Below are 16,164 nucleotides of genomic sequence, written 5' to 3' on the forward strand. Positions count from 1 at the left end.
AGCCAGTCCCCCGGGCAGGAGGGGGGTCCTCTTCCCACCGTCCCCTACACGCCCCGGGCGAGCCTGGAGGTGGGAGTCCAGGTGTTCGGCCGAAGGGGCTTCCGCGCCCCTCCCCCACCCCGGCGAGGGGGCCAGGCCCAGAGGGGTTAAAGAGGGCTCAGAGCTGGGGAGACGCGCGCGGCAAGGTGCTGGGACAGGAGTCCCAGAGGGCTGCTCACCCACCGCACACACTCGCTCGGCCGGGGCGCGAGAAACCCGGGCCTGGCCCAGAGAGCGGTGCCCGGGACCTACGAGGGGGTTTCAGGTGAGAACCGAGAGTCACGGGTGCAGAGTGGGTGCGTGGACATGCTCGGTGTGGCTCCCGGTGGAAGAAACCCCCTCCTGCCCTTCAGCCTCTGCCTGGATCGCGCACCAACTCGGTGTCAACCCCCAGGCTTGCTCTCACCCCCATTACACAGACGGCAGAGTTGAGGCTGGGGAAGGCAGAGGCCCTGAACGATGCTGGGGAAGGCAGAGGCCCTGAACGATGCCCTCTTACCGGCCTTGGAACCACCTTCCACAGGATTCCCCGATCCGGATGCAGGGGCTGAGTAGGCTCGGTATTTCCCTCTGCCAGAGAAACTCAGGCCCACAAAGGGGTCTCCCTTCTGCTGAGGCTACTCGGGCAGAGTAGAACCAGACCAAATGCCTCAGCTTCCTAGTCCCCGAGGTTCAACTGCTCCACTGAGAATCTGTGATTTAGAAAAGTAAAATTCATCTATCTCAAATCAAGGAGATGGCAGTATAGATCTTTTTCTTTTTATAAAATATTTTAAAAATTAATTTGAATTGCACAAGGAATACATTCGACTTAAGCATTTATCCCATTATAAATAAGACTGAAGCCCTTCTAACCACTCTTCTGACAATTCAGGACCTCTACTGTTGATTAATTTGAGAGGAACCTCCCAGATCTTTATTTATTTATTTATTTATTTTGTGGTACGCGGGCCTCTCACTGTTGTGGCCTCTCCCGTTGCGGAGCACAGGCTCTGGACGCACAGGTTCAGCGGCCATGGCTCAGGGGCCCAGCCACTCCGCGGCATGTGGGATCTTCCCGAACTGGGGCACGAACCCGTGTCCCCTGCATCGGCAGGCGGACTCCCAACCACTGCGCGACCAGGGAAGCCCCTCCCAGATCTTTTAAAAAGATTTTTTATTTTAGACTGGTTTTATATTTACAGAAAAGTTGTACAAAGAGTTCCCAAATACCCCTCACAGTTTCTGCTATTGTTAACCTCTTACATTATCATGGTACAGTCACTGAAACTAAAAAAACCAACACTTGTCTGTTAAGATTAACCAAACTCCAGACTTTATTTGAATTTCATCAGTTTTTCCGTTAACGTCTTCTTTCTGTGCTAGAATCTCATCCAGGGTACTGCCTTTGGTTGTCATATCTCCTCAGCCTCCCAGCTGTTTTAAAAATTATTCTTATACGCATAGACATTAGCTTGTAGATAACACAGGGCGGTGCAAGTGTGGTGTGTGTGTGTTTAAATCAGAGTGTCTGAAAATTCCAGAAATTTTCTGGAAACCTTTTATTTTTAAACAATGTGTTAGTTGAATTTCCACACAGTGAGTTCACGATATTTTTCTTCAACCTCTGGACACCTTTCCAGGTGAAACTTAACACCATACATTCAATCATTTGCCTGGAAAAATGAAAACGAAAAAGGCTACAGATAAGTTTCCTTATAGAGAAATAAATTATTTTTCCTAAGCTGTCAGGCTTTTTGGAAACTCTGTACAGAGTTGTTTTCAGACTGTACCTTTGCTGTTTTCACTCCAGATTTTCCTTTTGACATCCATCCATGTTACTATGTGGAGATCTAATTCATTCTTTCGATTTTTTGTGTAGTATTCCATAGTATGAATAGGTGCAGGTTTCTTTTTTCCCTTTTATTCCTGTCCCTGTTGAGGGACTCAAGTTGTTTCCCGTGTTTTTGCTATTTCAGACAATGTGCTGGGCTCATCCTGTGGGGCCTCCTGGTCTGTGCTTTTCTCTGGGGCAGATGAGGGCAGCCACAGAATACATGGATTCTGGGAGGCTGGGTACCTGGGTGCTTAGCATATGGAAACTCCCAGCCTCCAGGAATAAGAACAAGTTGAGTAACTGCTCTCTGCCTCAGTTTCCCAATCTTTATGCTTTTTTTTTTGGCCACACCATACGGCATGCAGGATCTTAGTTCCCCGACCAGGGATCAAACCTGTGCCCCCTGCAGTGGAAGCGCAGTCTTAACCACTGGACCACCAGGGAAGTCCAGTTTCCCAGTCTTTAAAATGGGAATGATGATGGAATTGCCTGGCAGTCTAGTGTTTAGGATTCCGTGCTTCCACTGCAGGGGGCACAGGTTTGATCCCTGGTCAGGGAACTAAGATCCCACAGGCCACACGGCACTGGCAAAAAAACCCCAACAAAACAAAACAAAACAGGGAATGATGACGATAATAGTAGGTGAGAGTGGAATTGCTGGATTAGAAGGAATGCCAAACATTATTTACATTATTTTAGCTAATTCTTGCTATCAATCCAGAGAGTTAATTTGTCTTTGAGGGTGAGTTGTTGATTTTTATACCTGTGGACAGCTTAGCAGTTTCACCAGGTGGGTACTGGGGAGAAGTGTGGGTATGGGGGTCACTGACAGTTGTGCGGGTGGTAGTGTGGACCCTGGGGGGGCAGAGTTGCGTGGACCCTTAGGAGACCCCACAGGGGCCGGAATTTAGGCCCCCAATCTCATTTTCTCCTAACTTGGAGATGGGGGCACTCTTGTTACCCCCATTTTACAGAAGAGGAAGGGAAGGCAGCAGCTGGGGATGAGAGGGTCACGCCCTGCATCCCTGCCTCAGAGCAGTGAGAGTGTCCATGAAGAAGGCTAGAGACCGCAGACCCCAAAATAGAGCCTCCTTCACCCCCACTGGCATCTGGCTGAGTCACCCTGGAATGTGACCTGGGCCTGAGTTGGATTCAGGGCCCAGGGGCTGAAGGAGCCTCTGGCACATCAGGAATCACACGCCTGGGCTCCCAGCTTCCTGTCTTTGTCTGCACCTCCTTGGAACTTTTCAGGGGAAAGATGAGTGCTGCCAGAAATAACACCAGGCTCGCTGGGGAGCTCTGGTGGCAGCCAGAGTCAAAGGCAGGGAAAGGAAGCCCCACCCACACCCAAAAGATGTCTTAGGGGAAAGTCTCAGGCCCTGCGTTTGGGAAGGTCGCTGAAACCTCTCTGTGTCTCAGTTTCCTCACCTGCAAAGTGGCTGTGCAGATGTCTACTTGGGGTGACTTGGGGCCAGGGTAGCATCAAGAGTGTGGGCTCTGCAGCCAGGCCTGCCTGGATTAGAAACCCAGACCCTCCATGGTGGGCCCTCGGGCAAGTGGCTCAGCCCCTTCTGTGCCTCAGTTTCATCTGCTGTAAAATGGGCTTGATAGAAATACAATGCTTCCTTCCTCAAAGGATAACACAGTCAGGGCTCATCAAGTATCAGCCATTATTACCAAGCAAGGAAACCTTTGCACCTGGCATATAGCCATTGCTCAAGAAATGGCACCCGGGAGTCATATTGGTCCTGCTTCTCAGACCCACCCTAGCTGCTTCCCGGTTGCCAGGTGCCAGGCACTGTTCTATAGCCCCCTTCATCTTCATCACAGCCCAGTGTAGTCTGTAGTGTCGTCACTCCTCTTTTACAGGTGAGGAAACAGGCGTAGGGAAGCAAAGTCACACGGCCGGCAAGAAGCATGGCTGGGATTTGAAGCCAGGAAGTGTGGTGCTAAAGTCAGGCTCATAACAACCATCCTGCCCTCCTGCCGCTTGTGCAAAAATCGCCGCTGCTGTGTCCTGTCTCTGGGCTCAAACCTGGACTGGAAGAGAGCTGGTGCACACTGGGCTCCTCCAGCCCGGTGCTGTGGCAGCCTTTAAATGGAGCCTTCAGGAGAAGCTGGCTCACAGAGAGGCAAGGGGAAAGGAAGGGTCTTGGCACGTCCCCAGCACCCCCTTAGAATCCCCGAGCTGCACCTTTGCGAGTCTCCTCAATGATGGGCTCAGAGGCAGGGTGGGAGTGGGGCGAGAGGAGGAAGTGGGTGGGGGGAGGCACTTCCTAATGCCCTCAATGCTCACCTCTGGTTCTGCTTCCATATTTCCCAAACTCTGGCCCTCAAATCTAGCCAGTCTCTCTGTCCACCACCTGTTCCCCGCTTTGGGTTATGTTGGGGGACAGTCATATTGAGGAGGCAGGAAGCCGTGGCGGAAGAAGGTAGACAGGGAGGGGAAGCAGGATGAAGGGAAGGTGGTCCCCCCTGGACTTCTGGGGATGGCACAAAAACCCCCGACCTGGAAGTGGACGAGTCGGATGCTAGGCCTGGCTCCTGGGGGATCACAGTCTCCACTCCCACCATAATTGCTTTAGTCTCCTGACACATCTCCCTCCCGCCTCTCACTCTTGCAACATTTATTTATTTTTTTGGGCGCACCGCAGCCTGCGGCATCTTAGTTCCCCAACCAAGGATCGAACCTGTGCCTCCTGCAGTGGAAGCATGGAGTCCTAACCACTGGACCGCCAAGGAATTCCCTCTTGCAATCTTTTAAAAGCACAATCACATCACTTCCTAAATCCTACTTCCTAAATCACATCACTTCCTAAATCACATCACTTCCTAAATCCTACCCTCCAGAGGGTTCCCACCACACTTGTAATAAAAGCCAGACTCTGTCCTCAGCCACAGGCCTTCTTGGTCCCCAGGTCATTTCCAGTCTTTCACCCCCACATCCTCCATTCCCGCCACAGCGGCTCCTGCTGTCTTGAGAACGTCACCAAGTGCACTCTTGCCCCAGGGCCTTTGCACTTGCTGTTCCCTCTGCCTGTAAGGTTCTTCTCCCTACTCTTCCTTCCAGTCTCTGCTCACATGGCACCTCCTTGGAGAGGCCCTCCCTGACCACCTTCTCTAAACTAGCGCCTCCCCACTATCTCGTATCACCCTTCTTTCTTTTTTCTTTAATGAGATGTATTTCCCATACTATAAAACTCACCCTTTTAAAATATACAATTCAGTGGTTTTTAGTATAGCCACAGGGCTGTGCACCCATCACCACTATCTAACTCTGGAATATATTCATCACTCCAAATAGGAACCTGGTACCCGTGAGCAGTCCACTCTCCATCCCACCCTCCCCTCAGACCCTGGAAACCACGAATCTACTTTCTGTCTCCATTGATTTGCCTTTTCTGGACATTCATAGAGATAGAATCATACCCTATGTGGCCTTTTGTGTCTGACTTCTTTTACTCAGTGTGATGGTTTGGAGGTGCTTCCAAGTTGCAGCATGAATCAGTATATACTCTTCACTCCTTTTCGCGACTGAATAATGTTCCACTGTATGAATACACCAAATTGTGTTTATACATTCATCTGTCATTGGACATTTGGGTTGGTTCCACTTTGGGGCTATTATGATTAATGATACTATGAACAACAGTGTATAAGTTTATGTATGAACTTACGTTTTCAATTCTTTGGGGTATATTGCTGGGTCATATTGTCACTCTTTTAATCTTTCAAGAAACTGCGAGACTAGTTTCCAAAGCAGCTGCACCATTATGCATTCCCACCAGAAATACATGAGGATTCCCATTTCTCCGCAGTCTTCCCAACACTTATTTCCTTTTTTTTTTTTTTTTTTTTTTTCACCATGGCCATCTTAGTGGATTTGAAGTGGTACTGCTTGTCGTTTTGATTTTCATTTCCCCAATGACTAATGATGTTGAGAATATTTTCATGTGCTTACTGGCCATTTGTATATCTTCCTTGGAGAGCTGTCCATTCAGATTCTTTTGTGCATTGTTAAGTTGGGTTATTTGTCTTTTCATTGTCACGTTTTATCTGCTTTATTTTCTTCATCACACTTCTCGCTCTCTGAAATGATATTGCTTCTTTGTTTTTGTCTGTCTCCACTTATTAGTATGTAAGCCCCGTGAGGTCAGGGCTCTCCACCTCATCTTCCCTGTTCACTCCTGTATCTCCAGCACCCAGGACGATGCCTGCTTCATAGTTAATATTTGGTGAAGGTGTGAATGTAGCCCCTCCCTCAGGTGGTGGTTGGGGAGGATGAGATGAGACATTCATATATCAAATGCTTGGCCAAGGGCAGGACCCAGTGCAAGTGCAATGTCAGTTTGAGTGTATTGGTTATCTCTTGCTGTCTTTTTTTTTTTTTTTTTTTTATCACCATGGCCATCTTAGTGGATTTGAAGTGGTACTGCTTGTCGTTTTGATTTTCATTTCCCCAATGACTAATGATGTTGAGAATATTTTCATGTGCTTACTGGCCATTTGTATATCTTCCTTGGAGAGCTGTCCATTCAGATTCTTTTGTGCATTGTTAAGTTGGGTTATTTGTCTTTTCATTGTCACGTTTTATCTGCTTTATTTTCTTCATCACACTTCTCGCTCTCTGAAATGATATTGCTTCTTTGTTTTTGTCTGTCTCCACTTATTAGTATGTAAGCCCCGTGAGGTCAGGGCTCTCCACCTCATCTTCCCTGTTCACTCCTGTATCTCCAGCACCCAGGACGATGCCTGCTTCATAGTTAATATTTGGTGAAGGTGTGAATGTAGCCCCTCCCTCAGGTGGTGGTTGGGGAGGATGAGATGAGACATTCATATATCAAATGCTTGGCCAAGGGCAGGACCCAGTGCAAGTGCAATGTCAGTTTGAGTGTATTGGTTATCTCTTGCTGTGTAACAAATTACCATATAGTTGGGAGCTTAAAACAACACCCATTTATTAGCTCACACTTCAGTAGATCAGAAGTCCAGTACAGTGTGTCTGTGTTCTCTGTCCAGAGTCTTACAAGGCAGAAATTAAGGTGTTGGCCAGGCTGCCTTCCTATCAGGAACCTCCAGGGAAGAATCTGGCTGAATTCAGCTCCTTGTGGTTGTGGGACTGAGGTCCCCATTTCCTTGCTTGCTGTCAGCCAAGGTCCACTCATAGCCCCTAGAGGCCCCATGCATTCCTTGCCATGTGGCCCCTCCCATCTTCAAAGCCAGCAGCAAAGAATCTCCCTTATGCCAAATCTCAGTCTCTTTTGCCAGGAAGATCCCTGCCCCTTGTAAGTCCTGTCCTCACCTGATTAGGTCAGGTCCACTAAGAAGTATCATCCTTTCTCAAATTCAACTGTACCATCTCCCTCACTCAGTTGTAGGTCATTGTAGTCATCTTAGAATTCCATTCACCGTAGTGAGCTGTAGATATGTTATTATATCCTCAGAGGAGTCCCTCTGCTCTCACAGATGAGATTTTGACCTTGAATATCACACACAACCTTCCTACCCCCTGGCTGAGCTACCTGTACCCCTGGGGCATCCCCGCAGGCCATGGGCATGGCCTCTGGCTTCCTGAGATACCTCAGATTCTGAGCTGGAGAGGGGCAGTCAGGGGTCAGCGACAGGGCAGTTCTACCACCTCCTGCTATCCAGCCATGCTCTCCAGCCTTAGCCTTTCTTGGTGGGCATGAGAGGAAGTGTGAGAGGACCAGGACCCTGGTCCATGCTGGCTCATACAGAGAACTCTGTATCCTAATACTACTGGGTTCAGGAAGGTTCTCCTACCTGCAGAGAGATGACCACCTTAACTGGAACCCCCAGTATGTACCAACATCAACTGGTACCCTGGCTTCTGCTCTCAGCCCCCTGTGGTCTGTTCCCTACTCAGCAGCCAAAAGCCTCTTGTAAAAACCAAAAGCCAAATCCTGACCCTCTTCTGCTCAAACTCCAATGGCTCCCACCTCACTCAGAGCAAAAACTGAAGCCCGCAGAGCTGCCTACAAGGCCCCGCGTGGTCGGGCCTCTGTTACTGTTCCCGCCTCACCTTCTACGGCACACGTCTTGTTCCCACATCCAGCCACCCTGGCCTCCTCACTGTTCTTTGCACACGCCAGGCATGATCCAGCTTAGGGGTCTCTGCACTTGTCCCCTCTGCTTGGAAGCTCTTCTTTTAGAGATCCATGCGGCTCCCTCCCTCACCGGCTTCGGGGCTTCGGGGCTTCGGTCAAATGTCTCCTCAGGGAAGCCTTCCTCTCCACTGAGAACCTCACGCCATGCCCCACACTCTAACCTCCTCCCCAGTTTATCAAACGGTGATAAGTGCTGTGGCTTCTGCAGGCGACCTGGCGAGCCTCCCCTGGACCTGGGCAGTATCCCCTGGTTGGGCTATGCTTTGGAGTTTGGAAAAGATGCCGCCAGCTTCCTCACTAGGATGAAGGAGAAGCACGGTGATATCTTTACTGTAAGTGCCTCTTTTGCCTCTTGGGAGGGAAGGGGATGAGCAGCTGGGCCTATTAAACCTGGTGTTTACTGATTTCTTCAGTACCCATCCATACGCTAACCATCCAGTGGTCCAGCCAACTTTCTATATGCCTATCCAACTGTACCTCCAACATTTATCCCTTCATTATCCCTCTAGCATCTTCCCAACATGCAGCTATGCAGTCATTTAATATTATCCAATACTTGGTGTGTTCATCTAACTGACCTCTATCCATTCATTCAACGTCCATCTGTCCCACATCCACCCATCCATCTAACATCTGTCCTTCTGCCTATCTGCCCAATATCTAAGCAGCCTTCTTCCGTCTTAATAGCCATCCAATATTCATTCATGTATTCCATTTCCATCAACCTCCGTCTATCCACTCATTCGTCCATCTTTCTAAATATCTATCCCAAATCTGTCTCCCCATCCACTTGGCCATCATCTATTCCTCTACCTGTCTGCCCAATTTATCCAGCATTCTTCCACTCATGGACGTAGCATCCATCCAACTTTCAACCATATATTCAATTTCCACCAACTTCCATTCTTCTGCTTATCTGCCCATGTTTCCATCCATCTGCCACCACCACCCAGCATTTGATTCTCTATCCTTTCAATATCCAATGTCTGTCCACTCTATATACATCTATTTATATCTCTCTCCATCCATCACTTCAACATCCAAACAACCGTCACTCATCCATCCACCTTCCACGTCTCCTTCTAACTTGGAAGTTAGAAGTGAATCCAACATTCATCCTTCAATCTGTTTACCCAGTATCCACTTAGCATCCTGCCATCCGTGTACCCAACATTCATTCATACATTTAGTTTGCAAGCAACCTCTAGCTGCCCATCCATCCATCTTTCCATCCAACATACATTCAGTGATCTATCCTTCCATTTATCCACCCATCTAACCATCCATCCAACAGCATTTTCCTTGGATATTGGCTTGTATTTTATAAGAGAGTTTGATTAACATGACTCACAGACCACATTTTGAAAACAGGACTAAGGCAGTTAGAGTTACAATTGTGTGACCCCCTCCACAGACATTTGAGGGAAAATGCCCTTACCTTTGTTGACTGCAGGATTACAGCTCTCCAGTGCTGTTTCCTTCCCGTCTTGAGCAGCATGTTACATACAGAGCTCAGCCTCCCAAAGAAGATTTTGCTTTCACATCCACTAGCATTTATCCAACAACATCCATCCATCCTTCCTTCCTTTCTTCCATCCATTTATCCACTCATCCATCCATCCACCCACCCACACCTATAATATATCCATTTATCCACCAACATCCTCCCATCCATCCATCTGTACATTCATCCATCCATCCCGTCAATCCATCCATCATCCACCTATGATGCACACACATCCATCTGCTGCTTCTGTGGGCAGACTCTCTCCTGGCTGCTGGAGATATGACATTAACCAAGATAAGCAATGGAAGATGCTTAAAAGTGAGGTGGTTAAGAGCATAACCTTTGGTTCAGAAAAAGTGCCGAATTCCTTTCCCAGCTCTGCCACTTCTCAGCTGTGTGGTCTTGGGCACGTTATACGCCTTATCACATTTCAGCTATAAATGGGTGAATGATGGTCCCTGCCTCACAGGGTGGTTGTGAGAGGTAGATGAGGGGACATTGTCTGTTAAGCAGCTGGTGGGGCCACTGCCTGTCACGGGCTAAGTCGACCTCAGAGAACTGCTGTTGTTCATAGTCGTACTCCTCACTCCATCCCTGCCAACTTCCCAGGTGCTGGTGGGGGGCAGGTATGTCACTGTCCTCCTGGACCCACACTCCTATGACATGGTGGTGTGGGAGCCTCGCACCAGGCTGGACTTCCACGCCTACGCCGTCTTCCTCATGGAGAGGATTTTCGACGTGCAGCTTCCGCATTACAGCCCCAGTGATGAAAAGTCCAAGATGAAACCGTGAGTGGCTGCAGATGGTACGCATGGGTGGGCCAGGGTGGGCGATCGGCTTCTACCCGCGTAGTTCAAGTCCTGTGTGAGCTGAGCTTGTTTCCACAACAGGTGTCCAGTCAAGACATTTCGTTTTGTGAAAACAAACAAAAACAAAACAAGAAACAACCCTAGAGAATTGGGCTGAAGAACTCTTTACTTCCCAAGAGGCAGCTCTGATTTTTAGTAGAAGGAGACCAGGGTTGGGGTCAGCTAGACCTAGATTCAAATCCCAGCTTTCCCCCTGCCTAGCTTTGTGACTTTGGGCAAACCAAACCCCTGCACTGAGCCTCTGTTTCCACATCTGTCAAATAAAGGGAGGTGGTGGGGTGATTAATGTTTTTGAGTCCATACTCTGTGCCAGGCATCATGCATGATCTCATGAGTCTTCACAGCAATGCTGGAGGGTAACTTACAGCCCCATGTTATAGATGAGGACACGGGGCTCAGAGAAGAGAAGTGACTTGCCCGAGGTCACACAGCTAGGAAGTGCTGCAGGTCCTGAAACATAAGTAATACTTACAAAAGGACCTGTGAGGGCATTTACCCTGTATTCGTTCATACACTGGTCACCATCCCAAATGCAGGAACGCAGAATGACGCCAACCTCCCTCTGAAGACACCTGCCAAATGCCAGGTGTTTGATAGGCACGTGTTCATATCTGTGCAACAGCTTCAGCGGTAGGTATGTTTATCCATATTTTACGGATGAGGAAACAGAGGCTCAGAGAAGTGAAGTGACTTACCCAAGATCTACTGCTAGTAAGCGTCAGAGCTGGGACTTGAACCCAGGTCTGCAGACTCCACAGCCCATTCTCCTCCCAGCGAGATACTGAGGAAGTAAGACTGTGCATCCTCCCCTAACGAGTGCACACGGTCTGACGGGCATCTTTAGTGATCTCTGTCCAGGAAGACTCATCTCCTGGAGTCAGGAAAAGCATCTAGAAGGCCGGGTTTTGCAGGACTGCTAAAGCTGAGGAAAGGCCAGCCTCATGAGGTAAACATGGATGAGAGGCAACGCTCAGTCTGACCTTGGCTTTGTAGGACAGCTGCTAGAAGTATTCCTGAGCCTGAATGTCCTGGGTCCTGCTATTCTAGGGGTCCCATTAGCAACAGGAGTCCACAGTTCACTGCATCCTCCCCCCCTACCCAGGGAGGATCCCAGTTTCCTCCAGTGTCTACCCCCGAGAGTTTCTGGGCATTTCTCAAAAGCTGGCGTGAGGTCTTCTGGGCATGGCTGCCACCTCTGTTGGGGGCTACTGTCTCTGTCAAGGACTAGTGCTTGGAGTTCAGTCGAGGCAACAGCTGGAGCAGGGTTGATCACTGTGTCAGCTCCCATGTATTAAGCACTTACAATGTGCCAAGTGCTATGTTAAGCCCTTCACACACATTATCTCACGTGGGTCGTATCTATTGTTCTTCCAACGGTGAAACATCCCAAAGCTTTTATTACCTGGAAGTTCACGGAACCCCTCTGGATGCTTTCCCGTCTTGAATTATCCAAGAACCCAGGGGCTTATTCAGTCTAAAGGGGTCCATCCTATGTCCAAACAGCAGGTGGCGACAGAGAGCCAGAGCACCTGATGGGCACACTAGCACTGGTGTTGTTGCTGCCACAAGGTGTCGCTGTTGAACATCGGCTCTGCACCACCCCATGGACGCTTCGCTCGATGCAGTGGGGTCCTTTATGGTTTAGATCCTTGTGCAGTGTAGAGGGGCCTTAAACTTAGATAGAAGATCCCATCTTTCCTGGCTTCTAATCATACATTCAGTCATGGCTCAATATTGACTGTATTGTGGAGGCTCAGTACAGAGGGGCTTCTGGCTTCAGCCACATGCTCTCCCAGAACTGGTCCTCTCCTCAGACTCCTAGGTACTCACGACGAGACCAGATCACCAGCCAGATTCCCTTATTCCTCATGGAGCATTCACTTGGAGTCATGTTTATTAGCAATCCTTGATCCAGGACACTTTAACCAAACAGGTCTCCCTAACTTTGGGTCTCAAGGAGAAAGGGCTGGTTTCTTAGTTCTCTGTCTTCTGCAAATCTGTGGGTTCCTTATCCAAGCTCGTGTGCCCCGAGAGGGGATGGCTATCACGTTTAAAAGTTCAGACTCTGGAGTTGGGCAGATCAGGGTTTCAGTCCCAGCTGTATCACTTACTGGCTGGGTGACCTTGGCAAGTCACTTTCCTCTCTTGTCTCTGAGTCTCTCCATCTGTAAAATGGGTATCATAATAGTAACTGTTATCCCTGGGGCTGTCACAAGATGAAATGAGATCATTGTGCTTGGCAAAATAAATAGTAACTGTCGTCATTGTGGATAATGATGGAAATAATAATATTTTGTTTAAGCCAATCTTCCAGATGCCCTCATCGCCACTGAGGCACTGGAGCCCTGGGACTCTGAGGTTCGGCCAAGGAGGTGCCTGTGTGCACATACACGTATTTTTGGGAGCTACGCTCACACCTTGGTTCCTTTTGCCCCAGGACCCTCCTCCACAAAGAGCTCCAGGCGCTCACGGAAGCCATGTATACCAACCTCCACGCTGTCCTGCTGGGCGACACCGCGGAAGCAGGCAGTGGCTGGCATGAGATGGGACTCCTCGAATTCTCCTACAGCTTCCTGCTCAGGTGAGCCCAGCACTCTGGACCGGCCATTAATAGTGGCCAAGGGAACCAGGAGGACTTTGTGGTTGGGGAAGCAGTTTGGGATGCTCCAAAGCAAAGGCTGCAAGGCCACATTTTGTATCTGGGACTCTTGAGTGGTCGCCTGACTCAGCCTATCAGCTGTAAAGGAAACACAGGCCAGAAAAGGGGCCTTGCTGGTCACCCAGATGCTTGGTGAGAGGGCCAGTGTGGCTGGAGCCTAATGAGCCAAGGAGGTGGGGCGGGGGGATGAGGTCAGAGAAACTGGCAGAAACCGGGTCTCACAGAGCCTCAAGGCCATGGAAGGCTTTGGAATTTTTTCTAAGTGAGATGAGTGACATTGGGGGTTTAAGCAGGGGCATGACACCATTGGACTTAGAGTTGGTTTTTTTTTTTTTTTTTTAAGGGAATTCCTTTATTTTTATTTATTTATTTATTTATTTATTTATTTATGGCTGGGTTGGCTCTTCGTTTCTGTGCGAGGGCTTTCTCTAGTTGCGGCAAGGCGGGGGGGGCCACTCTTCATCGCAGTGTGCGGGCCTCTCGCTATCGTGGCCTCTCTTGTTTCGGAGCGTAGGCTCCAGACGCGCAGGCTCAGTAGTTGCGGCTCACGGGCCTAGTTGCTCTGCAGCATGTGGGATCTTCCCAGACCAGGGCTCGAACCCGTGTCCCCTGCATTGGCAGGCAGATTCTCAACCACTGCGCCACCAGGGAAGCCCGGACTTAGAGTTTTAAAAGCTCTCTTTGACTGCCAGATAGAGACTAGACCATAGTTCGGGTGGGTGGCAATGAAAGGGAGGCAGGGGGACCTGTTAGGAGGCTGTTTTAGTTGCCCAGGTGAGACAGAATGGTGGCCTGGACCAGGCGATGGCAAGAATTGGGGTAGCTTTGGGGGATGGGGCCGGTGGGACCTGCTGGTGGATTTGACTGCGTGGTGGCAGGGGTGGAGGAGCATGGCCACAGGCAGGGGGGGAAAGAGAGCCAGGAGTTTTTGGTGGCACCCCTAATGACCAGCATCTCACACAAGCGAGACATTTCAACAGCTCCAGAAAATTACAGCAACACAGTTGGAGGATAAAGGACAGGCATTTGCTGACACACATGGGCACACAGGAATATTTATGACGTGTGTGTGTTCTTGTAGGCTCAGTGTGCGCTAATACATTTAATCCTCACTACAACTCTGTGAAGCGGGTACTTTACAAACCCCATTTGACGGATGAGGTAACTACGGCCTGGAGAGTCTAAGTCATTTGCCCAGAGTCCCATGGTTGGGGTCCTGGCAGGGCTGGCTGCAGAGCCTACACTCTCAAGCACAACCCTTGGTGTGTCCCCTTTTTCTCATTTCACCCTGGAGTGGTGCAGATACCATCAAGGGCTGTGATTGGTCTGGGTGATGCAGGTCTGGTCTACCCTGTCATATGGTGTGGAGACTGAGGTCCAGAGAGGGGCCGCTAAAACCACCCAATAAGTTCACAGCAGGGCACTCCCAGGTCTCCTAGCTCCTGCCATCCCGTATCCTTGTGCAGGCAAAGAAGTCAGAGAAAAAGCTGAGGCACTGGGGGAGGTGGGGGCCACGTGATGGCAGCTGGGTCCGTTCAGGTTCATGGTAACAGTAGGCACAGTGCAGGAGCGCAGATGTAAATGGATCCCTGTGTCTTCAGGGCCTGAGCCCTGGGCTGCAGCTCCTTGGGCCTTTTCATCGCCATCTGCAGCCCCTGAAGTAGAAAGGCAGTGGGCAAGTTGGATGACAGTCACACTGGTGCAGAGGTGTGTGTTCACGTAGCCCGAGACCGTGAGATTCCACCCTGTCCTGTGTGGGCCCCTGCCTCACTCAGTCACTTCCAGAGTTCTAACTCTGATTCCACTGGTGTCATCTCACCAGCCTCCTTGCTGCCCCTTGAACAGGCCAGGCATGCTCCCAACTCAAGGCCCTTGCGGTTTCTGTTCCCTTTCCCAAGAATGCTCTTCCATATATGTCGGCATGGCTCCCGCCTCACTTCACTCAAGTCTCATCTCAAGGGTCACCTGCTCAGGGAGGTCTTTCCTGCCACCCCATTTAATATGATGGCCCTCTCATTACCCGGCCCATTCCAGCTTTATCTTTATGGCTCCTAGCGCCACCTGTAGGTCATGTGTGTATTTATAGGTCATGTAATTATTTATTGCCTGTCTTCAGCTGTGTTAGGTGTTATTTTGATGTGGAGGCGCCATAGGAAGGGCCTTCATGTCCACAGTGTGAAACCTTGGGGTCTTCCTGGTTTTCTTTTCTTTTTGGGAGGGGTTACTTTTCATTGCCTATTTTTGGTAGACATTTTATCTAAGGAACTAGTTTTCTGCTTTAAGAAAAAATCCAGTGCAAGTAGGATGACAAATGGTGACAGGTCTTTAACTGCAGTGTCACAGAGACCGCAGGGCCTGGGGAGGACCGTCTGACCCTGCCAGCTTGTTCCCGTCTAAGAGGGGTGGCCGTGACTCCACTCCGGCCCAGGGCTGCCAGGCAGGACTGCAGGCCGCCAGTGGTCAGGCTTTCTCCTTTTTCAAAATGAGATGGAGGGGGAAGTCCAGATTTTGTATGAATTTCCCCAAATGTTTAAATATGCATTCGGTTTGTTTTTAGGAAAACTCTATTAACCAAACAAAACACGTTTCTGGACTGAATCTAGATCGTGGGCGGCACCTTTACAACTTCTGCCATAAGGAGACTGAGGGCATTCGTCTGAAGAAGAGGGATCCAGGGGCTTTTACACGTTTGGAGGGAAAGGAGGAGGGAATTCCTTCTGGGCTTATGCAGAGGCATCAGTAGGGCCGACAGGTTAGACTCTATAGGTAGCTCGTTTCAGCTGTTCTGAAGGAAGGATTGCTTCCTTTTAGTCCAGTGGGATGGGCAGGTCTTGAACTCGCCATCTCTGCGGGGCATGGAGGCCAAAACTGGTTGAGGGGAAGGTGAGTGGGATGCAGGGAAAAGGTGGGACAGTAGCTTGGATAACTGAGCTCAGAATCATGGTGACCCCATATTTTCTTCCAAGATCAGTGTTCTCAGGACTAAGTTCTATCCATGCATCCATCCACCCATCCTCACTCCCATCCATCCATTCATCCACTGATAGAACATTTATTGAAGACCTACTACGTGTCTACACTGTGTGAATGAGGGACAAAGTGGGGACCAGACAGGCCTTTCTCAGCCCCACCCTCCCTCATTCCTG

The 16,164-nt window shown here is 49.6% G+C and overlaps 1 protein-coding gene across 1 annotated transcript in view; it reads left to right on the forward strand.

Annotated features, from left to right (window-relative positions):
• The first annotated feature begins 6,258 nt into the window (after window positions 1-6,258).
• PTGIS (prostaglandin I2 synthase) overlaps window positions 6,259-16,164 on the forward strand; it is a 35,381-nt gene continuing 25,475 nt past the window's right edge. Inside the window, exons 1-4 of the mRNA XM_007446402.1 lie at window positions 6,259-6,284; window positions 8,156-8,315; window positions 10,100-10,278; window positions 12,797-12,940. Of these exons, the coding sequence (XP_007446464.1) occupies window positions 6,259-6,284; window positions 8,156-8,315; window positions 10,100-10,278; window positions 12,797-12,940 (509 nt within the window). The remainder of the gene's footprint in view (window positions 6,285-8,155; window positions 8,316-10,099; window positions 10,279-12,796; window positions 12,941-16,164) is intronic.

The sequence above is a fragment of the Lipotes vexillifer genome, unplaced genomic scaffold (assembly GCF_000442215.2).
Source record: "Lipotes vexillifer unplaced genomic scaffold, Lipotes_vexillifer_v1.1 scaffold251, whole genome shotgun sequence".
Taxonomy (NCBI): domain Eukaryota; kingdom Metazoa; phylum Chordata; class Mammalia; order Artiodactyla; family Lipotidae; genus Lipotes; species Lipotes vexillifer.